Genomic DNA, 27,136 nt, shown 5'->3' with positions numbered 1-27,136 from the left:
AGGGAAAACAATCCTCTCTTGACTCTTTTACATGTCACCCTATCTTTACTGAATGCTGCAGATAGACACAATGCTGCAGCAGTCAACACCAACATCCTTGCTCCCCCGCCCCCGCCATGGGTGGCTGATGGTGCAATATGGCTGATATCCATCATCATCATCAGCCTATTGGCACATGGGGCAGTGCAAAAGGACTGGTAACCATGCCGACTAGCATTCCGTGAGGTCTATCATGGGCGCCTGTGTAAAAAGCTCCTAATTTTTCCTGGTAGATGGTGCAGTATGGCTGGTAACCATCTTCATCATAGTAACAGGGGGCTGAGCTCCATCAGCCCCCACCCTTCATGTGTAAAGAAAAGATTCAATTGTCCCTGGACTAGCAGTGGGATGCTGGGCTCCTCTCCTCCACACTCCTTACTGTCCTGTCTGGACTATCATAGTAGCTGGAGGCTGCCTTCCACTCATTTCTCACTAACAAGTCACTGTGTCTTATTCCTGCATTCTTTATTACTTCATCACACAAGTGGGGGGACACTGCTACGGTAGCCCAGGAAGGCTGGGGGAAGAACAGAATCAACAGGTGGGGTTGTTGCAGGAGCACCCCCTGTGAATAGCATACAGCTCATAATTTCTGCTGGATTTGACACAGAGAGCAGCTGTGCTCTCTGGTTCTATGATACAGTGGTTCTCTAGTATACTTGCCCATATTCTAGGCAGGACTGATTCTATTATTAGATACCAAAAAGGAGGGATTGACTCAGGGAGTCATTCCCAATTTTGGCTTTTGTGCCCCTGGCTGATCTCACTTATGACAGCAGTAAATGGTGTAGTGCAAAAGGACTGGTAACCATGATCATCTTATTACCAATTTATGGTATGGTAGATGGTACAGAATGGCTGGTAACCATCTCTGCTGTCATGCAAAAGCAAAAGCATGCTGCTGTGTAGCGCTGCTCAGTCGCCTCTGTGAGCGGCATCTAGTACACATATGGTAACAGTCACAAAAGGCAAAACAGGCTCCATGATTGCCATGCTATGGCATCTGCCAGGGCAATCCAGGGAAAAAAGCCGTGAAATGCTTGTCTGCCGTTGCTTTCCCAGAGGAAGGAGTGACTGACGACATTTACCCAGAACCACCCGCGACAATGATTTTTGCCCCATCAGGCACTGGGATCTCAACCCGGAAATTCCAAGGGGCGGGGGAGGCTGCGGGAACTATGGGATAGCTACGGAATAGCTACCCACAGTGCAACGCTCCAGAAATCGACGCTAGCCTTGGACCGTGGACGCACACCACCAATTTAATGTGTTTAGTGTGGCCGCGCACACTCGATTTTATACAATCTGTTTTGCTAAACCGGTTTATGTAAAATCGGAATAATCCCTGGGGCTGAAGGGAGGGAGGAGAAGGAGCTTCCAGGGGCCATAGAGATGAGGAGCCAGGGGTTGGGTAGATGGGAGTCCTCCAAGATCGTAGAGACTGGGGTCCATGAGGCTAGAGAGGCTGATTTCCGGTTCCCCCCTCTGCTGTGTCTCAGGGATGCAGTCGGAGCCGGGATTCCGCCCACACCTGGAACCAGGGTTGGATTCTATCCCCAGGGATGGAGCCCGGCAGGAAAGTGAAGATCGGGGCCCCGTCACGAGCATCGATAAATGTCACCTGCCCCCAGTCACAGTCCAGATAAACCCGGATCCTGCTGGGGGCCCGGCGCTTGGGCAGGGGGGTTGCAGGGAAGCTGAGAGCCCAGAACTGACCCCACCACCGCTCCACAGCCCAGATCCCCCCCTCAGGGCTACGGCTGATCCATCCCTTCCTCCCCACAGACTCTCTGGCCACCCCGACTGCCCAGAATCGCCCATCCCCCACCTCCACCTCCCAGCAATGTCTCCCCGAGGTGAATCCCTCACAGCCCAGCACACAGAAGTCAGTGTCAAATCTCTCAGGGTTGTCGGGCAGATCCTGCGGTGTGTCTCCCCATCTCACACTTTTCCGATCCTCAGACAGGACTAGTTCGGGATGAGCCGTGTTTGGATCCAGAGTCACATTCGCTGGGGGGAGAGAGAATCAGAGCGTTAGGGGCAGAGCTTGGCCCTGGGGGAGGGTTTGATGGTGTCAGTGACAGAATCTGCCCCATCTGGAGAGTGACTCAGGGAATCTCCTTCCTCCAGGATGTACCCAACTCTGACAGGGAGCAGCTCTGAGATGTCAGCCCAGTGCAGGGGAGAGTCACTCTTCAGGGAGGTGACAGAGCAAGAAGATTTGCTGAGCCGAGACTGAGACTCCAAATGTTTCTCATCCTGCTCTTCCCCTGATGGAGACTAGAGACCCTGGAATCATAACGAAGCCCCAGTAGATTTCCACTCATATTCACATGGTCACAATTATTTTTTCCCTGATATGCCCTCCCTCACTTCATTTTAAAACCTTGGCTCTCTCTTGTTGATGCCAGCATGATGCCTGCTCCATCCTGCCATGTATCTGAGCTCTGTAGAGAATGAAAAGATTTCACTCAATCTCAAACTAAAATTCTGTAGCTAGTCATCATGGCCAGCCAATGAGAATGATCAGTCCAGGTTTCAGTTTTTAAAATTGGGATTTGATTTAGAAGCAAGTACCTTCTACAAGAGATGGAAGTTAGGGGTGCGGAGAGGAGAAAGAGGGTTTGGAAATTACTTCATGAAGAAGAAGGTGGCAAGGAAGATTAAAAACAGCAGAAAGTTGGGATTTGGTGGAGAGAGGAAAAAAGAGAGAAAAGAAAAATGCAGAATTTGAAGTCTGAGTAGAGTTACTCCTTGGTTTGAACTCTTGGGGCTGGTCACTCTTGTTCCTCTACCTGACACCAGGACTGGGATCCTAACGGACAATAACTGCTCAGTCACTTGGAGCAGGATTATGGGAGAAATGTATAAGGAAGGCATGTTGTGGTAGTCCTTTCCTCTCCTCCTTTGAACCTCAGGACTCCGTCTTCTCTGAACAGGGACAATATTATACTACACTTTCTTCCTTGTTTTTTTGTGTGCAGTGAAAGGGAGTAGGATCTCCCATTGATTAAATATGAGTTGTAATTACCTGCATCACTTAGGGATCTCCTCCACTCTGGAAGCAAACAGATAGATGGGGATGAGAATTAAGCCAGACAAATTCAGCATCAATAGGATTCATTATCACAGAAAAGGCTGCATCACAGACAGAAACAAAACAAAACAACAAAAAAAATGCCCTTACCTAGGTCTACTTGAAGTTTACCTAAATAACAAACAGAAACAAAAGTACATCCTGTAAAAGCTTCTCCTGGGTGAAATTAACCATTGCCTGCTCCCCAGTCACTGATCAATTGGCCTGTCTACTGTGCATTGTTTTACATCAGTACAATCCTAGGGATTGGACACAGGATAAGCCACACCAGTGCAAGTCACTTTTCACACTGGTGTAGTTGCATTAGGGGTCTGACCAAGTGCAGTTCTATAAGGAAAGCAGACGGCAGCCCAAAACTCTCTGTGGCCTTTATGCCAGCCTTGAGCTGGGTTAAAGGTTACACTTATAACTCACATGCCTCACCTACATGCCAGGGCTGTGGGCACTGGGTGCACAGAATCCTGACCCAGGTGACCACATCCTCACTTCGATCCTGGGCTGCCACCAGCCCATAAGAACATAAGAACGGCCGTACCGGGTCAGACCAAAGGTCCATCTAGCCCAGTATCTGTCTACTGACAGTGGCCAATGCCAGGTGCCCCAAAGGGAGTGAACCTAACAGGCAATGATCAAGTGATCTCTCTCCTGCCATCCATCTCCATCCTCTGACGAACAGAGGCTAGGGACCCCATTCTTACCCATCCTGGCTAATAGCCATTTATGGACTTAGCCACCATGAATTTATCCAGTCCCCTTTTAAACATTGTTATAGTCCTAGCCTTCACAACCTCCTCAGGTAAGGAGTTCCACAAGTTGACTGTGCGCTGCATGAAGAAGAACTTCCTTTTATTTGTTTTAAACCTGCTGCCTATTAATTTCATTTGGTGACCCCTAGTTCTTGTATTATGGGAATAAGTAAATAACTTTTCCTTATCCACTTTCTCAACATCACTCATGATTTTATATACCTCTATCATATCCCCCCTGAGTCTTCTCTTTTCCAAGCTGAAGAGTCCTAGCCTCTTTAATCTTTCCTCGTATGGGACCCTCTCCAAACCCCTAATCATTTTAGTTGCCCTTTTCTGAACCTTTTCTAGTGCTAGAAAGTTCTCTGAAGTTCTTTTTATGGAACTGGCATGGAGCCATTTCTGCCATTGGCATCAAGTGCACAATCCCCCTGGTCACCCACTCCATGCTGCCTCCTGAAGACACATGTACAATATTGGCTTCCTACCCATTACCGATATAACAAGTTATGCAATTAGTATTACTTATGGGTTTCAAGTTGACATTGTCACAGTCATTCAAAAATCTTTCAAAGCATATCATTGGTTCTACCAGGAGAAAATGGAACTTACTGATAGTGTTGAGATGTTTCCCTGAAAAAGAAAATATAAATAAAATTATATAGGGACTTTTTCAGTGACTCTAGATTTAAAAGGATCTTTTCATTATGAGTCCTTGTGTAATAATAACGATGCTGCTCTGCTAAGCCATTGCAGCTCTCCAGGGACTTGCAAGTTGGGTGTCCAGTGGAGGAGAAATCAGTGACACAGAGTTTGGGTACTTTCTAAGTATAATTTGATTTATTTACACACAGACCTGTCCTAGAACAGAGATGGTCACGAACAGCACACAGGCAATCCTTTCTTTCAAGAACTTCACCTAGCATCAGGGCTTGGTTCCCAGGGAACACCAAGAATTGATGCCAGTTGACTAATAAATCATACTCTGTTTTGAAAAGGCTGTTTCGTGTCACTGAAAAAACTTGCTGTGGCACATAAGTCCCTGAAGAGCATACAAGCATGTGTTCAGGAGTCTGTCTAAGTGTAGACTAGCTGGGGAGAGCTCTTGGTGTGAAAACCCGAGTTCTGGAGCCCAGAGGCTCAGTTAAGGAAGTGATGAGGCTGTGAGACCTACTGTGAAGGAAGACTGAGATCCTTTGGATGTGTTGCAGACTGAAGGGGTTCCTCCAAGAGACTGTTTAAGAGCTGGAGTGTGGATCCATGATATTTGGCTCCTAGAGAATCTTAAGAATTGACTCTAACCTGAGATCAAGACAATGAGCAAATTGTCCTGTTACTTGTTCAGCTTCCTCTTCCTGAACATTTGCAGAACCCCAAACTAACAACACAGCCTGTCTTCTCCACGACAGAACATTTGCTCACAAACTAAAACAAAGTTTAAAAAAAGAAAAACTTGGAAGACTCTGTGTACTGGCATCCCCAGATAGAGCCTTCCATAACAAAAATGAAATGCCATTCATTAATACTGTAATAATCTTTTGAATACACTAGAATTAAACAGCAGAAACTTCATAAGGCGAGGATTTTTGTTCGAGCCAAGGGTACTTAAAACCCCCAAACCACATTGATTATAGTGGGAGTTGGGAACCTAGCTCCCTCAGGCTCCATTGATAATCTAAACTGGTAGAAACCAAGTGTAGGCTTATTTTAAGATGAAGAGGAACTGGTTTAAGTTAACCTGAAATAAACTCCACTTAAATTGATGTGTCCACACAGAGGTTTGCATTGGTTTAACAAAATCCATTTAATTTCATACCTTAAGCTGATGTAACTTTCTCATGTAGAAAAGTCTAAATGGTCTTTTCTAAGGAGAAAATCTCATTCTGATTACACTGCATTTTCCCCATTAGAGCTTTACCTCTTAACATGAACAGAAAAAGAGTAAGGCTGATGAACACCAACAAAATCACCAGAGTCACACTGCAAACCACCGGCCAAGGAGACATTCTTGGGAAAAAGAAATCTGAAACACAAAGCCCACATTAGTTCAGAAATAAGAAACACTACACTATAGTTTGGAATGACAAACAGTGTGTACTTTTATTCTAGAAAAATGTATTACATCAGGATTTGTTTGAAACAAGTGTGGGAAAAATTGCTCCCTGCAAGATAAAAATTGGCAGAAACTAATTTGAAAGAGAGGTTCTGCTCACACACTTTTGATAGTATTGAATGGTGTATTAAATACTATGTGACATGCTACCAGCCTCTCCGTCTCTGTCTTCCTCCCTCCAGCATACAGAGGCACCAGTAGAAAAAAGGGCCTGGGGAGCACCACCAGAAAAGTGCGGGGGGAGGGGGAGCCGCATGGGCTGTGGGGGAAAAAGGGGAGGGGCCTGCTTGGGCCACATCGTGCTGATGCGAGGGCTTCACATGACCCACATTGCCCCTCCCGCCCCTGCCTGCATATATAAGTGGGCCTGGTCACAGCACCTGTTATTAAGGTGGCTCCGCCCTTCCCATTATAGAACCTTCTTTTCAGTTGTTCACTACTTTGCCAGACTTTAGCCATCTGGGCAGAAAAGTTCCACACTGGGTATCTGCCTCAGGTGGAACTCTTTTTTTTTTTTTTTTTTTTTACTAGTTTCAGCCAAAATGGTTCCACTGTTTCTGAGAATGAGATTGGAGAATAACTCATTGTTTTGACATTCAAAAATAAAATAAACATCTGACGACCTTTTCTAGGAGAAGCTTTAGTGCCCCGGGCTTTTGAGCAGAAATTTGATATTCAGCAGGATGTGACCTTTGTGTCAGGGATGTGCCCTGTCCCTGTGAAAATCCATCTAATAATTGGCCAAGTGATAAGCCTCTGAAAAATTGTAGTTTTGTGCACACTCCGAGTTCTTAGAGTTCAACAGTTAAATGCTCTGAAGATTTTGTCCTCACAGAGCCTGCTCCATCCCCTCACAGCCCCTACTGCTGACCTGACATCCCCACACTCCAGGTCAAGGATAAAAGGGCAAAGCTGAGCTTTCCCTGCAATTGCTGCTCCAAGCTGGTGTGAGGTTGGGCACTAAATGGACAGCAGGGGGCCTCTCTCCTGTGCTCTCAGTGCCCACTCTGCCGGTGTCTAGGCAGAGCGGAGGTAGAAGGTGATGGACTAGAATTTAGGAGGAAAGAAAGCTAGACCCGGAAGGAGGTAAAGGAATAGATTTGAACAAAGTGCTTGGTGAGAGAGAAACTGTGCCTCGGAATGAGGTGGAGCAGGACTCTGGGTAAGGACACTGGGAACCAGTGACGGAAATGGGAGGACTGAAAGTGAGAACTGAGACCAGATGAGGAACAGGGGCAAAGGGACAGACTAGAACAAGGCCTGACAAGGAGACTGGGACTGGGAACCAGTAGGGGAACGGGGAAGAGGAAGGGGAGTCAAATCTGACAAGGAGCTGGAGTGTGGGGTTACATCTGAGGCTGGTTGGGCAAAGAGACAGTGCAACCAGATTTCAGAATGGAGAGAGGTAAACAGTGGTGACCCCAGGAGTCTATTCTGGGACCAGTCCTATTCAACATACTCATAAATGATCTGGAAAAAGGGATAAAATAGTGAGGTGGCAAAATTTGCAGATGATACAAAATTACTAAAGATAGTTAAGACTCAGGCAGACAGCAAAGAGCTGCAAAAGGATCTCTCAAAACTGGGTGACAAGTCAACAAAATGGCAGATGAAACTTAATGTTGATAAATGCAAAGTAATGCACATTGGAAAGTGTAATCCCAACTTTTGGAGGCAAGGGGAAATAGTATGTGATCATGGTATTAGAAACTGTATCATAGTGTATAGAGGACAAAGGGACCAAATTTAGAACACACAGGGAACCTGAATTCTGGTATTTCCCAACTTTTGAATCCAATTTTCATTTAAGGTGTTTTGTGTGTGTGCACACGGCTGAGCGTGTGGATTTTATTTATATATAAATAAATGAATAGTGCATTTGTGTGTTTATATTTTAATTCTGGTTGTCCCTATCCACAGTCTTCATGCTGTTGGATAACCGGGCTTCTGAACCCATCATCCAACCCAGGAGCCAACCCAGGGGAAAGCGCTCCTTCTTTTCATTAAATTAATTCTACAGTTAAAACATGTAGGAAGAGAAATTATAGGGAATGATTATAGGGAATCAACAGACAATTTACATTTAAGTAAAATTAAAATGTTTGTAACAGCAACAAACTTCCATAGTAAAAGAAAATCTGACGTTTTAAGAGTGGAAATAAATAATTCATAGAGGGCAGATAAATATTAAAACACTCTTCACTTCAGCTGGCATAGGAGCTGATCGGCTAAATGGGTGTGTAGGAACTGATCCAAATCCTATAAATGTCTTTAATGGGCTTTGGATCAGGCCCACAACATTTTGTTCTTATGGCAACACCCTTCCCTGTGTGAAGTTTGCCAGAAGGTGAGAAACCAAATTTCAAATTAAAACGTGGACCTTGTAGTGAGTGACACACTCACATGACTGTTCCCAGGGCTCCAGACTTTCTTGGCCCTGCCTTGCTTCTGACCCTTCATGAGCCAAAGACTCAGTCACAAATTTCCTCTATGTTGGAGATCACAGCATATCACATCTCCCTCTCCACAGTCACTGGGGCAAGAAGCCTAGTCCTTGATCCACCAGACCACTAGGAGGTAGAAAGTCCAACCAATCAGTAGGACCCCCAATATACCTTAACACTGCCTTGTGGTGACTGTATGAGAAAAAGAAATCAAATTTCAGCTTAAACATACATTAATAAAAAGATATAAAATATCAGTTTATTCTTCTATGGGACTTCAAACACCAGCCATGATGTTTTTATTATAATCATATCCATAGGGCATTTCTAGGCAGAAATACATTTGGATTTTAAAATTTAACCTTAATTCTGAATTTCCTGTGTCAAAATTGCTTGTTTCTGGGATAATTACTATATCCCTGGAATGTATTTTACCCTAAATTGTGTTCTGAACCTTAACTTAATGTAGTTTTTGGTGAGGAAATATTTTAACTTTTGTATTATTTAGCAACCTAGATTTTATTTCTTCTTTTTTTTTCTCCCCAGTTTGGGATATCAGTGTTTGGTTTTGGTGGTAACTCACCTGATATATAAAAAGTTGAGGGTTCCTTTTCTAGGCTGAAGTAAGCATTGCTTATAGAACAGGATAAATTCTGGTTTGAATTTTCTGTTATAATGATAGAACCTTGTATTTCAAAGAGCCCACGTCCATCTCTGGATTTTGTTTTAGTAGAGGAAGATAAAAGCTGCCCACTGCGATCTTGCCACAGCACCTCGGGCTCTGGGTACCATCCAGCCGACTGACACACAACTCGGATCCCTCCATCCTGATAACCCTCAACAGAGATTTGAGGTGCAGAGCCTGAAGCTAGAGTAAAATGAATCAGTGTTAATGATATACATATACAGCCTAGCATATAAAAGTTTACATTTTCAATAAATTGATTGAATACATTTTATGACGGCTATTTGTAGAAACAGGAAACTTGACTTTAATGAGACTTAAGTACTTGATAAGCATTTTGCAGTCCTGCAGCCTCAGAGATGGAAGTGAAAGTCTTACAGAGCATGGGAATGTATAATCAGCAGGTTAGTAGGTGATGTGAAGTGGGCAAGGAATGCAAAAGAATTTCCTTTGGATTTCTGATTTCTAGGCTTTGAAGGTTTTTTGTTCACAGATTCAATAGATTTTTAAGGTCAGAAAGGACCACTGTGATCATCCAGTCTGACCTCCTGGATCACACAGGCCATATGTCTTCCATGAATTAATTCAAGTCCAAAAGCTGTGGCTGTCCTAGCACATTCCTTTTCACCAGCGGTGTTCGAGTTGGTGCAGTGAGTCCTGATGCAATTGTAACTCTCGCTGAATAAAGTTTTTGTTTTGATTGTACTGGAGGTGAGGAAAATGTGTTTTTTTCACTACTGTCGCACCTGAGATCAACTTATACCTGCAGTGAAGAGTGGCATTGAATATGTAACCTCTAATTTCTTAGCATGAACAGATAAAGTGAAGGATTATGACACAGAAAAATCTTGCCTCTCTCTCTCTTTCCCAATGACTGTTCTATTGTGTACAAATACTTAAATAGTCGCTGGGCCAGAGAGACAGGCTCCATTGCCCAGAGATTAGTGCACCCCCCTGGGTGGTGGGAAACCCTGGGTCCAGTCCCCCTGCTCCAGTCACTCTTTCACTATTTATCCAACCTGGAACAACTTCAACAGCAGAGACTGAGGGAGCCTCACATTAGAATTTCCCATAGCTCAGTGTTTAGAGCACTCTCCTTAGAGATGGATGACCCTGTTTGATTCCTTTCTCCACCCTGCAGAAAGAGGAATTGAAGCTGGGTGTTACACAACCCAGCTGAGTGCTCTAACCACTGGGCTAAAAGTTATAAGGTGGGCACCTCCTCCTCTGGTTATTTTGTGTGGAGTGGGGCCAGGCACCTACAGTAACTCCTCACTTAACGTTGTAGTTCTGTTCCTGAAAAATGCGACTTTATGCAAAACCATGTTAAGCGAATCCAATTTCCCATAAGAATTAATGTAAATTTGGGGGGAGGGGAGGTTCCCGGGAATTTTTTTTTGCCAGACAAAGACATTATATACATATACAGTATGAGTTTTAAACAATTTTAAACAAACAGTTTAATATTGTACACAGCAATGAATGATATGAAGCTTGGTTGAGGTGGAGGAGTCAGAGGGTGGGATATTTCCCAGGGAATGCCTTAGTGCTGAATGATGAACTAGCATTCGGCTGAGCCCTCAAGGGTCAACACCCTGCTGTTAATGTAGCCTCACACATTACAAGGCAGCATGGACTGAGGCAGGAGGGAGGAAACACAATAGATGTAGGGCCAAGGCTGCAAACACCTCCCTGCAAAAACTGAACATGATGAGCCCACACTATCCAGCTGGAGCGCACCACTCCCTCCACCTGGTGGCACATGCATGGCTGCACAGGTGCTGACTTTCCAAAGTGCTGGGGGGTGAATGCATGAGTGAGAGAGAGAGACGTGCATTACCCCTTTAAGTACACTGATCCTACTTCAAGTATGTTGCCTTTTTAAGCAGTTCAGACAGGAAGCATCGGCTTCCAGCAAGCTCCCTCCATTCTGTCCCAGAGCCCTGCCCCCCTCCTCTGCTTTGTGGAGGGGGGTACAGAGTGGAGGGACAGGAGCAGGGGAACATCTTGACATCAGCACCCCTCTTCCCCTCCCCCACACCCCCCAGCAAGCAGGAAGCTCCCGGGAGCAGATGCAAGGAAGAGGGCAGGAGCAGCATGGCAGTGGGGGGAGAGCCACCTGAACTACTGCTGGGCAGCTGCCGAGCCACATACCTTACAGAGAATTTAGAGGCGCTGATGGGGGGGGGCTTCTAGCCCTCCATGGTTCTAATACCCCCAAGGAGGGGCTGCTCTTCTGGAGAGTCCTGCAAGCAGTGGACAAAGCAGGCAGCTGCCAAAGGACATTATAAGGGAGCATTGTGCAACTTTAAATGAGCATTTTCTCTAATAGATAAGCAATATAACAATGAAACAACATTAACTGGGACAATGTTAAGTGAGGAGTTACTGTAATTAATTCCTGCAAGAAATGCGGGCTGGATTAGCCCCGGGCCCTCAGAAGAGTTACCAGATTTTCTGGAGTCCCTCCCTGTATATAAGTTGTCTTCCTAATTTAAAACAACTTGATAACATGGGGGACAGAGGCTCAGGGCTTCCCCTAGGCTCTGGAGTGGGGCCAAAATGAGGGGTTCAGAGTGCAGGAAGGGGCTCCAGCTGGGGCAGAGGGTTGAGGTGCAGGAGGGGGTTCAGGGCAGGAGGTTGGGGTCTGACCAGGAGTTAGGGTGCTGGAGGGGGTTCAGGGCTGGGGCAGGAGGTTGGGGAGCAGGGTGCTTACCTCGGGCAGCTCCCCTTTGGCGGTGCAGCAGGGCTGAGGAAGGTTCCCTGCCTGCCCTGGCCCGCGCCACTCCCAGAAGCTGCCGGCATGTTCCTGGCTGTGGCCCCAGAGGGTGGGGCAGGTGGCTCCACATGCTGCTCTTGCCTACAGACTCTGCCCCCGCAGCTCCCATTGGGTAAGGTTCCCAGCCAATGGGAGATGGGGGGAGGCACCTGCAGGGGAGGGCAGCGCATGGACAGAGCTTCCCTCCCTAATTGCTGTGAACCAGTCTCCCAGCTCCAGCCCAGTGGAGTATGTGTGTTGGGGGGGAATAGCAGTGCATGGAGCCTCCTTGGCACCTCTCCAGGCAGGGCTGGATAATGCAGGGGCTTTAGTGGCTGTAGACCGGGCCCCCTCAAAATGGGATTTTAAATGGGATGGGATCTGAGTTACTGCAGAAAACTCTTTCCTGGGTGCTGGCTGGTGAGTCTTGCCCACATGCTCATGGTTTAGCTGATTGCCATATTTGGGGTCAGGAAGGAATTTTCCTCCAGGGCAGATTGGCAGAGGCCCTGGAGGTTTTTTGCCGTCCTCTGCAGCGTGGGGCACGGGTCACTTGCTGGAGGATTCTCTGCAGCTTGAGGTCTTCAAACCACAATTTGGGGACTTCAATAACTCAGACATAGGCTAGGGGGTTGTTATAGAAGTGGATGGGTAGGATTCTGTGCATTGTGCATTGTGCAGGAGGTCAGACTAAATGATCATAATGGTCGCTTCTGACCTTAAAGTCTATGAAAAATGATCTGGACTTTGGCAGCCCAGAGATCTTTTTGCAAGGCCCCCCTTAGCCTGGGGCCCTGGGCTGCAGCCCCTGAAGCCCCAGTGTTAATCCAGCCAGCTGGTGCCCCAAATATCCTGGTGCCCTATGCAGATGCATGCTACTTCAGCCCCTGCTCTGCCTCTTCCCCATGGTCCCTGCCCCCACTTTGCACCACTCAAAGGGTGTCAGGAAGTGGAATGACCTGGCCCCAGCCCGCTCCCACCACGGAGGGGCTGCGTAGGGCACCAAAATGGCGAGGGATGGCCCTGCCTACTGCCCATGAGTGTGCTCTGACCCTGGGCTCTGGGATATTCTGATGTGGGGCTCTTTCATTCTCTCCCACTGAAGCTGTTTCACTTAGGACAAATAATCATTTGCAGTCATTGGAGCAGGAGGATTAGATCTTGGGTCTCTTTCTAATATGTGAGAGCCCTGATCATCGGCCTACAGATTATTCTCACTCTCTCTCTCTGGCCCAATGACTAATTAAGGATCTCATTTAATGACTAATTGGAGGATTTCAAGGGCATCTGAATTTTAGACTTCGGTGTCTGACATGGGGAGTGTGGAAGCAGGGAAAGCTTCAATAAGGATTTGAAGGGGATTTTAATGCATGTTAGTCAGTTAGCAAGAGTCAGGCCATACTGTAACCCTAATGATGTGAGACTTGCAGGAGCAAAGATAGTGCGAGGCGACAGGACAGGAACTGTGTACAAAGTTATTACGACCTTGCAATCACTAACCAAAATGCAGGCTTGCTTTTCTTAAGAGAGAGACAAATAAGATAAGCCTTTCTGCTATGTATAAACAAAATGTATTTGTTGCTTTTTACTGTCTCCATGATTGCTAGAAATTGTCTGTAACAAAGGTATAAAGGCTTAATGTAATTGTTTACCAGTTGAGAGACCTGTCCAGGACTGGGGCGACCCTGTGTCCTATGGCACTCTCTCCCTCCATTGTAATTACTGGAGAAATAATAAAGTATTTGATTTTGCTGCACCCAAACAAAAAGCAAGAACTGAGTTTTTCTTCGACAATTTGGGGGCTCGTCCGGGATGGCAACGCCCACGGACCCACAGACGGCTACTACAGATCATTCCCCTTCGAACCCCATGGCGCCACATGAGAGGTATGAGACCTTTTGAAATCTCTATTGGGGTATCGGAGGAGGACTTTCCGTGAGGACGTCTGTCTCTGTTGGGCTCACGCCATCTGAACTTATTGACTGTGCAGCAGGATCAGATGCAAAGTGGTATTGGGGAGAGGCCCCAATAAGGTTAGTTTATAGCAGTACTGGGAACTGCTGAGTTGGCCAAGGAAATGCATAAGGTAATGCATAAGGTAATGCATAGGTAAATGCATTAGAATGCACCGGTGCTGAGGGGTTTTTACCGCCTCAAGAGGGGTTGTCATACCGCCTCATGGTATTGGTCCGGACCAGGTAAAGATGCATCGTGGTTAAAAAAAAAAAATTTAAAAGATAAAAAGGTTCCACAGGAGTTAGGTGCCTAAGTAATTTTGTGGACTTTTACAGACACATTTTACTGACCTTCTACCTTCAGGTCCAGTACTGCTTCTTCATAAAGTACATCATCTTGAACAAAACAGCGGTACTCTCCTTCATCAGAGGGTCTGACATTCACAATCCTCAAGGCAACATTCCCATCCATGATGCTGGCTTTCAAAAGCTCTGTTCTTCCATGATATTCTGGCATCTGCTGCTCATACTGATCCTTTCCATGCTGATACAGGTGCACAAACGAAGTGAACTCAGACCGGAACCATCTCACCTCCATGTTCTCAGCGCTCATCCTGGGGGACAGGTGACAGGGTAACACAGTGGCCTCACCCACAATCGCAGTGACAGGCTGATCAGGTCCAATCACTGTGAATCGAGTTGCTAAAGGCACAAAGAAGATAAAACAAATAAAGTAAATGTACATCATATTCCCTATTAATCAATGACATTCATAAATTAGAATCTCTTTGTGTGTATTTCCTATTCTGTGCCTCTATTGCAGTGCTCTGTCATTGACTAGGATGTGTCCTGAATTTATAGATGAATTTTACAATGAACAGTGCATTTAGCTAACCATAAGTTATATTAGTTTTAATGGAAGCTGAAATACTTTCTGCCATTATCCTTACAAGCAGCTCCAGATAGAATTAACTTGCATTTGCAAACCTTTCAAATCATTGTTTTCTGTTTGAAACAGTTTAAGTTTTTTGAATGTTATAAAAACGTATAAACTAAGTTAAAGAACATTATTAGGGTACCATTCAGGAAAGAATCTTTCTTCAGGAAGGAAACTTCCGCATGTGTTTAACTTTAAGCATAAGCTTAAATGCTTTACTCCAGTGGTTCTCACACTTTTGTACTGGTGACCCATTTCACACAGCAAGCCCCTGAGTGTGACCTCCCTTAGGGCTTGGCTACACTTACAAATTTGCAGCGCTGCAGCAGGGTGTGAAAACACACCCTCTGCAGCGCTGCAAATTGCGGCGCTACAAAGCGCCAGTGTAGTCAAAGCCCCAGCGCTGGGAGCCGCGCTCCCAGCGCTGTCCGTTATTCTCCACAGGCAGGTGGAGTACGGACAGCGCTGGGAGAGTTTTCTCCCAGCGCTGGTGCTTTGACTACACTTAGCGCTTCAAAGCGCTGCCACGGCAGCGCTGCCGCGGCAGCGCTTTGAAGTTTAAGTGTAGCCATAGCCTTATAAATTAAAAACACAACTTTTAAACACTAGTATTTAAGCACTATTATAAATGCTGGAGACAAAATAGGGCTTGGAGTGGAGCCTGACAGCACACGACCCCCATGTAATACCCTTGCAACCCCTGCGGGGTCATGACCACTAGTTTGAGAATCCCTGCTTTACTCAATCAGGAGCGAAGGTTGCCAAACAAAGCACTTAAATATTAGGAGATGCCAGCTTGTGCTACTTCATTTCTGCCTCCTTTTGTGTATAATACAGTCTTCTGTTCTATGATCTCATTACTGGCCTTTCCACAGAACCCCTGTTTCACTCCGAGACTGCTCAACTGGCATCAATAGAGAGAAAAAAGAGGTTTCCTACAGCCAACCACTGCCTTGACTTGATGCTCACAGGGAGTACTTTGCTCATGAGCTCTGTGAAGTCAGCTGGGTGTTTGCCCTAATACATCCCCTCCCCTCGCCCCCCGCCTCTCCCCTCAGTTTTAATATGGGAGACAGATAGGTGCCCAGGAGACCTTCAAAGAAGAGTCTGAAATCCTAGAACTCCTTTGCCCCCTGTTTCCTATGGAATCTGCACCTACACAGTCCAAGCTGATTAGGTTTTTGAAAAGAAAACGGGCATGTTGAGGAAACAGAAGGAGGGCCATATTAAGAAACTGGATGGATGAGGTGTAGTTATTAATCCTGAAGGCCTGGGGAGACATTTTACTGTATTGTTACCCCCTTTCAACCTCAGCAGCTAGTCCAATTTTGGGGCCTGTTGGAAGTAGACATTGATAGAGCCTGGTATTCTCTTTGCTGCATTTTTTTTTTATTTATAAGGAATGTACCAAGTCCTGCTTCTCCAAATGCAGGAGGAACCAAAAGCTAAAGGAGTTTTGTAGCTTACAGCCCCAAGACTTTCTAGCCAACAGACTCAAAAGTTCCCTCTGTAGCTTTTTCCAGGGTCACACTGTGGTCACAGGCGCCTGCTTGGCTTCTTTGCTTTTTTTTTTGTCTCCGCCTCTCTCTCTCTGTTCTTGTCCGCTGTCAATTCTGTGTGTTCGCTCTCTCAAATCTCACACTCCCACACTCACCGGGTCACAATACCCAGTGGAAAACCTTCTCCCTGTCTTTGCCACCTCCTCCACATACCCAGCACATCCACAGTTCTAGGTGTGGTCCACACTAGCACTTTTGTCGGTCAAACTTTTGTCGGGCAGGTCACTCCCCTGACCGACATAAGTTTCACCGATAAAAGCGCCGGTGTGGACAGAACTGTGTCGGCAAGAGAATGTCTCCTCTGCTGCTTGTTAGGGGTGGTTTAATTATGCATAGAGCAGCTACAGGGGAGACTTTACAGTGGCACAGCTGCAGTGGTACAGCTGTGCCGCTCTAAGGTCTGTAGTGTGGACATAGCCCTAGCATCTGTGCAGACTCTATTTAGTCTTGTTTTAGGTATGGCTACTTTATTCTCTTTTACAGCTATATTAAGCGAAAGGGTGCATGAACACACCAATTTGAACATGGTCAACTCAATACAGAACAAGATGTCACCCAGCTCATAATAATTCATATATTTTTTTACTGATGTTGATATGCTTGGGAACTTGTGCTGATTTTTGTTCAGTTTTGTATAATGTAGTTAAATAAGGTTATTGTTGTTACGTTGCACTCCATATTCTTTATGGAAATATGCTTATGAATACAACATGACAGAGTTTGAATAAAGCATTTCCAGTTATGTGACATATCCTTGGAAAGGTTATAATCTGCTGAATGTGTTCATCCTCTTTGTATGCATGTGTCATAAACAGATAGTTAGGGGTTAATGTCTCTTTTACCTGTAAAGGGTTAAGAAGCTCAGTAAACCTGGCTGACACCTGACCAGAGGATCAATAAGGGGACAAGATACTTTCAAATCTTGGTGGAGGGAAGTCTTTTGTTTGTGCTCTTTGTTTGGGGGTGGTTTGTTCTCGGGACTGAGAGGGACCAGACATCAATCCAGGCTCTCCAAATCTTTCTGAATCAGTCTTTCATGTTTCAAACTTGTAAGTAATAGACAGGCAAGGCGTGTTAGTCTTATTTTTGTTTTCTCAACTTGTAAATGTTCCTTTTTGCTGAGAGGATTTTACCTCTGTTTGCTGTAACTTTGAACCTAAGGCTAGAAGGGGGTTCCTCTGGGCTATAAGAATCTGATTACCCTGTAAAATATTTTCCATCCTGATTTACAGAGATAATTTTTACCTTTCTTTCTTTAATTAAAAGCTTTCTTTTTAAGAACCTGATTGATTTTTTCCTTGTGTTAAGATCCAAGGGGATTGGGTCTGGACTCATCAGGAATTGGTGGGGGAAGGGAGGGTGCATGGTTAAATTCTCCTTGTGTTAAGATCCAAGGGGTTGGATTGGTGTTCACCAGGAACTTGGTGAAAAAGCCTCTCAAGGCTGCCAAAGGAGGGGAAGGTTTTGGGGGGACAAAAAGTGATCCAGACACTGAAATTTCTGGCTGGTAGCAGTGTTACCAGATCTAAGCTAGTAATTAAGCTTAGAAGTGTCCATGCAGGTCCCCACATCTGTACCCTAAAGTTCAGAGTGGAGGAGGAACCTTGACATGGTGAGCAGCGGCGAGGGATTTTTTAGGAACCAAAAGCCAGTAGGATTTTTTTTCTCCTTTCTAGCTGCTTAGAAAGCAGCCTGAGGGCAGAGGTGTTAAGTTTTTTTAACAAGGGTCTTTGTTAAGAGAAGGCTTCAAGCTGTGAGCAAACAGCCAGCAAAAGGAATTTACAAGCTGAATTGTTTTTCTTTCTTTCTACCTCTCGGGTATAGCTAGTTAGAAAGTCTCTGGGCTTGGCTACACTTACAAATTTGCAGCGCTGCAGCAGGGTGTGAAAACACACCCTCTGCAGCGCCGCAAATTGCGGCGCTACAAAGCGCCAGTGTAGTCAAAGCCCCAGCGCTGGGAGCCGCGCTCCCAGCGCTGTCCATTATTCTCCACAGGCAGGTGGAGTACGGACAGCGCTGGGAGAGTTTTCTCCCAGCGCTGGCGCTTTGACTACACTTAGCGCTTCAAAGCGCTGCCGCGGCAGCGCTGCCACGGCAGCGCTTTGAAGTTTAAGTGTAGCCATAGCCTCTGAATACATCCCAGTTTCAGTGGACTGCAGAGCAGTGTGGCCAGCACAAGAAAGCAGGAAAATGAGTACCAGTGGAGCAACTAACAAACTAGAACTGGCTAGGCTGGAAGCAACAGAGAAAGACAACGAACATAAGAGACAAATGGAACTAAAACAATTAGAAATTAGTGTTTTGGAGGCAGAAAATGCCAGGTAAGAAGTGGCCCACAAGAGAGCTATGGAGATGAAACAAAAAGGCCTGGTATGATAAACATACCAGAGAGCGTTCCTTCAAAGTAGGGGACCAGGTTATGGTCTTAAAGGCGCTACAGGCCCATAAGATGGAGGCATCATGGGAAGGGCCATTCACGGTCCAAGAGCGCCTGGGAGCTGTCAACTATCTCATAGCATTCCCCACCTCAACCCTAAAGCCTAAAGTGTACCATGTTAATTCTCTAAAGCCCTTTTACTCCAGAGACTTAAAGGTTTGTCAGTTTACAGCCCAGGGAGGAGATGACGCTCAGTGGCCTGAAGGTGTCTACTACGACGGAAAAAGTGACAGTGGCATGGAAGAGGTGAACCTCTCTACAACCCTGGAATGTCTGCAGCGGCAACACATCAAGGAGCTGTGCACTAGCTTCACACCAATGTTCTCAGCTACTCCAGGATGGACTGAACAGGCATACCACTCCATTGACACAGGTAATGCTCACCCACTTAGAACCCCACCCTACCGGGTGTCTCCTCATGCCCAAGCTGCTATAGAATGGGAGATCCAAAGCATGCTACAGATGGGTATAATCCATCCCTCTAACAGTGCATGAGCATCTCTGTGGTTCTAGTTCCCAAACCAGATAGGGAAATACGCTTTTGCATGGACTACCGTAAGCTAAATGCTGTAACTCGTCCCGACAACTATCCAATGCCATGCACTGATGAGCTATTGGAGAAATTGGAACGTGCCCAGTTCATCTCTACATTAGACTTAACCAAGGGGTACTGGCAAGTACCACTAGATGAACCCGTCAAAGAAAGGTCAGCCTTCATCACCCATGCAGGGGTGTATGAATTTAATGTGCTTCCTTTCGGGCTGCGAAATGCACCCGCCACCTTCCAAAGACTTGTAGATGGTCTCCTAGCAGGATTGGGAGAATCTGCAGTTGCCTACCTCGATGATGTGGCCATTTTTTCTGATTCATGGGCAGAACACCTGGAGCACCTGGAAAAAGTCTTTGAGCGCATCAGGCAGGCAGGACTAACTGTTAAGGCTAAAAAGTGTCAAATAGGCCAAAACAGAGTGACTTACCTTGGACACCAGCTGGGTCAAGGAACAATAAATTCCCTACAGGCCAAGGTGGAGGCTATCCAAAAGTGGCCTGTTCCAAAGTCAAAGAAACAGGTCCAATCCTTCTTAGGCTTGGCCGGATATTACAGGCCATTTGTACCACACTACAGCCAAATCGCTGTCCCACAACAGACCTGATCAGAAAGACACAGCCAAATGCAGTTAAGTGGACTGATGAGTGTCAGAAGGCCTTTAACCAGCTTAAGGCAACACTCATGTCTGACCCTGTGCTAAGGGCCCCAGACTTTGACAAACCATTTCTAGTAACCACAGATGTGTCTGAACGTGGTGTAGGAGCAGTTTTAATGCAGGAAGGACCGGATCAAGAATTTCATCCTGTCGTGTTTCTCAGCAAGAAACTGTCTGAGAGGGAAAGCCACTGGTCAATCAGTGAAAAAGAATGCTACGTCATTGTGTATGCCCTGGAAAAGCTACGCCCATATGTTTGGGGATGGTGTTTCCAGCTACAAACTGACCATGCTGCGCTAAAGTGGCTTCATACTGCCAAGGGAAACAACAAAAACCTTCTTTGATGGAGTTTCGCTCTCCAAGATTTTGATTTCGAAATTCAACACATTTCAGGAGCTTCTAACAAAGTAGCTGATGCACTCTCCCGTGAAAGTTTCCCAGAATCAACTGGTTAAAAATTGTCCCTGAAATGTGAAAAATCTTGTAGTTTTGCATAATTAGTAGTATATGTAAAGGTGCATGTGTTTTATAAATCTGTTTATTCTAAAGTTTTAGGAAGAAATCACCGCCAGTGTGGTTCCACAGTGTCTGAGATTTGGGGGGCGTGTCATAAACAGATAGTTAAGGGTTAATGTCTCTTTTACCAGTAAAGGGTTAAGAAGCTCAGTAAACCTGGCTGACACCTGACCAGCAGGGCCGGCTCCAGGCACCAGCATTCCAAGCTGGTGCTTGGGGCGGCATTCTGCAAGCGGCGGCAGTCCCTGTTGTTTTGCCCCCAAGCAGCGCGCGGAATTGCCGCCGCAGGCGGCGGGGGCAGTCCGTGTGCCCTTAGGGCGGCAGGTGCGTTTCCACAGCGGCGGCAATTCGGCAGCAGCTTCTATGTTTAGCTGTCCGCAGCTGCTTCAGCTAAACATAGAAGCTGCCACCAAATTGCCACCGCCGCGCAGGGCCACCCAGAGGGCGGGGGCAAAGGGGGCAATTTGCCCCGGGCCCCGGGCTCCGCAGGGGCCCCCAAGAGAAGAGCGGAGGCTCCCGCCTCCGCCCCTCTCCTGGAGCCTCGGCGCATCAAGCGCCGAGACTCCAGCCGAGCCCCTGAGCCCCGCCCCGATCCGCGTGGTGAGGGGGCGGGGCTGGGAGCTCCACCGGGGCCTGCGCCCCGGCCCGCTCAGAGCGGCGTGGGGAGGGGGTGGGGCAGCTGCCTCCGCCCAGCGTGGAGGTCACAGCTCCGCCCCCTCACCACGCGGCTCTGAGCGGACGGAGCTCAGGCCCTGCCGTGACGTGCTCGGTAAGGGGCCGGGGCCGGGCGGGCGGGAGAAGCCAGGGCCGGGCCGCGCCGGGAGGGCGGGCAAGCGGGCGGCCGGGCCGCGGCCGGGAGGGCGGGAGAAGCCGGGCCGCGCCGGGAGGGGCCGGGCTGGGCGGGCGGGAGAAGCCGGGCCGGGCCGCAGCCGGGAGGGCGGGCGGGAGAAGCCGGGCCGCGGCCGGGAGGTGGGCGGGCGGGCGGAGGGGGCCACGGCCGGGAGGGCGGGCGGGAGAAGCCGGGGCCGAGGCCGCGCCGGGAGGGCGGGCAAGCGGGCGGGCTGGGGCGGGGCCGGGCGGGCGGGAGAAGCTGGGGCCGGGCGGGCGGGCGGGAGGAGAAGCGGGACCCGCCGCCGCCGCCGCCGCCAAAGCACAGCCCAGTCTTCGGCGGCGGGGGGCCCCATCTGTTCCGGGACCGCCGCCAAAGTGCCGCGGGTCTTCGGGGCACTTTGGCGGCGGTCCCGGAATGGAAGGGCCCCCCGCCGCCGAAGACCCCGGGCCCCCGGAATCCTCTGGGCGGCCCTGCCGCCGCGGAAACGCGCCTTCTGCCCTAAGGGCACACGGACTGCCCCCGCCATCCATGGCGGCAATTCCGCGCCCTGCTTGGGGCGGCGAAAACTGTAGAGCTGGACCTGCTGACCAGAGGCTCAATAAGGGGACAAGATACTTTCAAATCTTGGTGGAGGGAAGTCTTTTGTTTGTGCTCTTTGTTTGGGGGTTGTTCGTTCTTGGGACTGAGAGGGACCAGACATCAATCTAGGCTCTCCAAATCTTCCTGAATCAGTCTTTCATGTTTCAAACTTGTAAGTAATAGCCAGGCAAGGCGTGTTAGTCTTATTTTTGTTTTCTCAACTTGTAAATGTTCCTTTTTGCTGAGAGGATTTTGCCTCTGTTTGCTGTAACTTTCAACCTAAGGCTAGAAGGGGTTCCTCTGGGCTATAAGAATCTGATTACCCTGTAAAATATTTTCCATCCTGATTTACAGAGATATTTTTTACCTTTCTTTCTTTAATTAAAAGCTTTCTTTTCATGAACCTGATTGGGTCTGGACTCACCAGGAATTGGTGGGGGAAGGGAGGGCGGATGGTTAAATTCTCCTTGTGTTAAGATCCAAAGGGTTGGATCCGTGTTCACCAGGAACTTGGTGAAAAAGCCTCTCAAGTCTGCCCAGGGAGGGGAAGGTTTTTGATCCAGACACTGAAATTTCTGGCTGGTGGCAGTGTTACCAGATCTAAGCTAGTAATTAAGCTTAGAAGTGTCCATGCGGAGCCCCACATCTGTGCCCTAAAGTTCAGAGTGCGGGAGGAACCTTGACAGCATGTATCATTTCTATGTCTGAAGTTGGAAATATGAAGTGTAAACCGATGTTACTGTTACTAAGGTAGTTATGCCAAGTGAGGGCCATTAAGGTACTTCAGGAACTTGATGACTCTTAAGCAAGAAACGATGGGATGTCGATGGATTTGTTTTCCTGTAAGCCTGTGGGATGCCTGTGAGGAGGAGGGGTGATGGGGGTCCCTGCATAGGTGCTGACTTCCCCTCTGCCCTGTGGGTGCTTAACTCCCCTTCCCATGGCCCCGCTCCTGCATCGCCCTCACCCCACCCCAATTCTACCCCCTTCCACAAAGTCCCTGCCCACCCTGCCTTTTCCCACCCCAGCTTCTTCCCCTCCCCACTCACATTCCACCCCTTCCCCCAAGTCCCCACCTCTGCCTCTTCTGTGCCTCCTCCCCCGAGCATGCTGCATCCCCACTCCTCCCCCCCTTGGAAAGTCCTAATTGCCACCAACAGCCATTGGGTGGAGGGAGAAGCACTGGGAGGGAAGAGGAGGAACAGGGACGTGGCACACTCAGTAGGGGAAGATGGGAGGAGTGAGCCAGGGGTGGGGGGAGCTTGGCTGCCAGTGGGTGTGGAGCATCTGCTAATTTTTCTCTATGGGTGCTCCAGCCCTGCAGCACCCACGGAGTCAGCATCTATGGGTCCCTGTGAAGACACGTGTCTGTCAGCTGATGCTGGAATCCATCTTAGATTTTATATTTTTCCACAAAGTGGGGGGAAAGTTTTAAGAAAGAGACAAAGGATTCCTGCCTTTTGCCAAATCTATAAAAGGGTATGAGGCTGGATAAAGGGGGAATCATGAGGACACCCCTGCTTACCACCCAAGATGCCTGCTGGAACTGACAGAGACTGAACAGATTGGGCCAGAATAGAAATGAGTCTAGTCTGTGAAAGAAGCTTATTGGAACATCTTAGAGGGTAAGATAATACATGTAAGCAGTTTCTTAGTGTATTAAGCTTAGCCTTGTGTGTTTGTTTTATTTTGCTTAGTAACTTACTTTGTTCTATCTGTTACCTCTTATGATCACTTAAATCCTACCTTTTGTACTTAATAAAATCACTTTTGTTTATTAATAAACCCAGTGTAAATCATTGTTACCTGGCGGGCAAACAGTCTGTGCATATCTCTCTTAACTTCGAGAAAGAGGGCAAACAATATGAACTTATACATATAAAACTTTATACAGTGTAAAATGAATTTATCTGGGGTTCAGGTCCCATTGGGGCTCTGCACTGGGGTGCTGAGCCTTCCCAGAGCTGAGTTGATCTCAGTGTCTGTATTCTGCAGAGGGGTGTGGCCCTATCTCTGTGTCTGTGCTGGAGGAGGCCTGGAGGGTCTGGCTTGGCAAGACAGAGGCAAGGGATGTCCAGGCTGGCAGAAGGGTTAGGTTCAGTGGTATCTCAGCACATCAAGTGACAGTCCCAAGGTGGTCCTGACGAGGGAACCCATCACAATTGCAGAAATCATACAAATGAATAAATCCTGTAAGAAGCAGCAGATGCTACAGACATTACCTGATTCCAGCTTCTGAACATAAAATGTAATGAAGAAAATGATGAAATCAGGTAGAGAGGAGCTGGTTATGGAGCTGTGGCAGATTGAAAGACCCTTCATCTCAGTATAACTTGATCTAAATGACAGGACAGGGGGATAAAATAACAACAAAAAATGTATTGAGTGTAACACAGTCACAATGATTGAAGGCAACCTGGATGCAGAGAAAATGGAAAATTATGAACAAGGTGCATTATTGGCAAAACAAGACCCTGCAGCACTCAACTTAATTGCATTTCTCTGGTTCTATGTAACTTTCAATAACATTCTGAAGGTTGCATCTTATCAAGCCCAACATTTCATGGAATACTCCCGGCATCAATCAAAAGCTGTCTCCTGAGCAAGGGAAACCAACCAATGTGCAAATCAAATTTTTCTTAGCCAAAAATATCCCACAGTAGGCAAAGGTTGTTAAAAGTGGACTATTGAAGATACAATGGGTCTGGTCATGGCACAAAACCAACCCAATCACAGTTTTCAGTCCATTTGCCAAGGCCTTTGAGAAAAGTATATAGCTGGAGCAATGCAGAGACACAGACCCTTTACCTCCCCAAGGTTCCCCTTCTTTAACAAAGGGGTGAGAATTGCTCGACAACAACAAATGGTAATATCATCTCCCTGACGCTCTCCTGAAAAACCTGGAGCAAGTCAATGCCAAAAAGGGTCCAAAAGGCCTTGCAAAACTCAACAAGCATTACCAGGTGTCTTCCCTGGAGCATTTAGGGCATGTGACAATGTATGGATTCTGGGGGACTTTTGAGCATATTATGAATAATTAAATGCTTGTCAGATGGATCCCAAACAAATGGCTGCTTGTGCGTTTGATGGAGCTGCAAACTTCTCTGGAAGACATGGTGGAGTATGAGCTTTGCTCAGAGAAAAGTGTAACCCTAATCTCTCCTATATACACACTGCAGAGGTCATCTACTCCAACTAGTGCTAGTACAAGCTGCAGACTCTTCAAAAGACATTTAAAAAGCTATACATTTAATGTCTTCATTATATTCTTTTTTCAGCAAGAGTCCAAAAAGACTGAATATCTTGGAAAATATAGAAGATACACTGGGACTGAAGTTCAAATTAGTCCAACCTGGAAAAACCTTCTGGCTTTCTCATGAGCGATCCTTGGCTGTTGTCTTAAAATTACTCCAGCCGTTATTACTGGCTTTGGAAAGAATCTACCAAGATGGGATGGATCTAAGTACTGAGGCTGGTGGATTACTTTTGCTACTATGTTCAGAGAAGACTATTGCCATTCTCTCTCTTGTAAGTCTACTGTTGAAACCATTTGGGTCATTAAACAATGCCATCCAGGCATCTGCTACAACAGTAGTAGATCTTTGTCCAGCAATAGAAGCTCTTTATATGGATCAATCAGAGAGCTACCCATTGAAAAAGTACTGGAAGAAGCAAAGACTTCAGTCCAGAAGTTGACTAATGAAGACATTTATACTGATTCTTTAAGTGAAGAGGACAAGAAGTGTTTGTTAAGACAACTGAAAAAGTACACAGACTTGATTCTTAAAAATCTACAACAGAGAGTTCTAGATTCTACTCAACCTCTACGTAGCTTTTACAGATCCCTGTCCATAAAACACTGACAGTTGAATGGAGTGAGGCACTACCAGCAATGGGGGCTGCCATGTGCTCAGGACAGAATAGAGAATTTGAACACAGAGTGGAATATCATACGAGGAATGAATGAAGATTTAACTTCAACTTCTTTTTTCATCATCGCTAGTGGCTCAACCCGATCTTTGTGCTATGTTTCCTGGGATGAAAGAAGTAGGGATTCATCTCTTGCTACTCCCTGTCACAACAGCTGCAGCTGAATGTTCTTTTTCATCATTGAATAGAATTTTGTGTTCTGAAAGAAGTCGCCTTCTGCCTGATCATGTGAATGAACTAATGAGCATATCATTTGAAGGAATGGAAGTACCAGACACATAAGAAGCCACCGAAGATGAACGCATTGCATTCAAGAAGTTCATTAACAGAGTTGTGCTAAATTATAACAAGAAACCAAGAAGGATGTAGATGTAGTGCTTCTTAGAAGGCTTGAGTAGCCAACTTTCCTTTGTGTGATGATTTTAAAACATGCGTTAATTGTAATAAAATGGTCATGCAACATTTTTCAGTTTTTACTATGGTGCCATAAAGCCCACCTTCACCCTCATGCTCTCGCTCCTCATCAGCTCTGACCCTCCCTCCCCTAGTAAATTCGAACACCCCCCTTAATTTCAACTCTTGGGGAAAACACTAGGGAGAGCTAGGACTGGAACCACATCACCTCCATGTTCTCAGCGCTCATCCTGGGGGACCGGTGACAGGGTAACACAATCTCTTCACCCACAATGGCAGTGACAAGGTGGTCTGGTCCAATCACTTTAAACTGTGCTGTGGAATGTACCCGGAGATAAAGAAAACAAATGCAGAGAGAAAATCATGTACCTTTAATTAGTGTTACACACAAGACAGGTCCTGTTTTATGTATTTTATATTCCATGGAACTATTTAATAGATTTAAAGGCCAGATGGGAGAATTGTGATCACCTGATCTGACCTGCATAACATAGGCCATAGAATTTCCCTATGGCAAAGCACTAGCCATCCCTGACTGGGAAGTGAATCCAGACTATGGCAATGACAGCACCAAATGCTGATCACTAGAACAGCAGGGAGAAGTGCTCTGTGAATGAACACTCTGTGTTCTGAATTTACATATGGATTTTTTTAAAAATGTATTTGTGTAATTGTTATTCATATAAATATAAATAAATGCTGACATTCTCAGTGTTCATCCTGGGGAGCAGGGTAACAAAATGTGATCGTTGACAGTGTCAGTGACAGCATGCTCAGGGCTAATCATCGTACACTGTGGTGTTAGAGGTACCAGGACCAGGGCCAGCCCTACACCAAATGACGCATCTTTGACACACATTCTTCCATTTATTAAACCGTCAAATACCTTT

General features: G+C 46.7%; 1 protein-coding gene across 2 annotated transcripts in view; it reads right to left on the bottom strand.

The window, feature by feature from the left end:
* Positions 1 to 1,356: 1,356 nt before the first annotated feature.
* Positions 1,357 to 27,136, bottom strand: part of LOC120394711 (butyrophilin subfamily 1 member A1-like) — a 50,991-nt gene continuing 25,211 nt past the window's right edge. Inside the window, exons 2-10 of one of the 2 annotated variants that reach the window (XM_039518909.1) lie at positions 26,455 to 26,561; positions 24,125 to 24,240; positions 14,189 to 14,539; positions 9,023 to 9,307; positions 5,801 to 5,905; positions 4,495 to 4,515; positions 3,227 to 3,247; positions 3,071 to 3,097; positions 1,357 to 2,049 (exon numbers count right to left, since the gene is read on the bottom strand). In XM_039518909.1, the coding sequence (XP_039374843.1) occupies positions 1,535 to 2,049; positions 3,071 to 3,097; positions 3,227 to 3,247; positions 4,495 to 4,515; positions 5,801 to 5,905; positions 9,023 to 9,307; positions 14,189 to 14,539; positions 24,125 to 24,224 (1,425 nt within the window). In that variant the 5' untranslated portion in view covers positions 24,225 to 24,240; positions 26,455 to 26,561 and the 3' untranslated portion in view covers positions 1,357 to 1,534. The remainder of the gene's footprint in view (positions 2,050 to 3,070; positions 3,098 to 3,226; positions 3,248 to 4,494; positions 4,516 to 5,800; positions 5,906 to 9,022; positions 9,308 to 14,188; positions 14,540 to 24,124; positions 24,241 to 26,454; positions 26,562 to 27,136) is intronic. The other variant, XM_039518908.1, reaches the window with a different exon arrangement.

The sequence above is a fragment of the Mauremys reevesii genome, unplaced genomic scaffold (assembly GCF_016161935.1).
Source record: "Mauremys reevesii isolate NIE-2019 unplaced genomic scaffold, ASM1616193v1 Contig75, whole genome shotgun sequence".
Taxonomy (NCBI): Eukaryota; Metazoa; Chordata; order Testudines; family Geoemydidae; genus Mauremys; species Mauremys reevesii.
The sequence above is the reverse complement of the archived record's forward strand: the minus strand, read 5'-3'. Positions and strand labels throughout refer to the sequence as shown.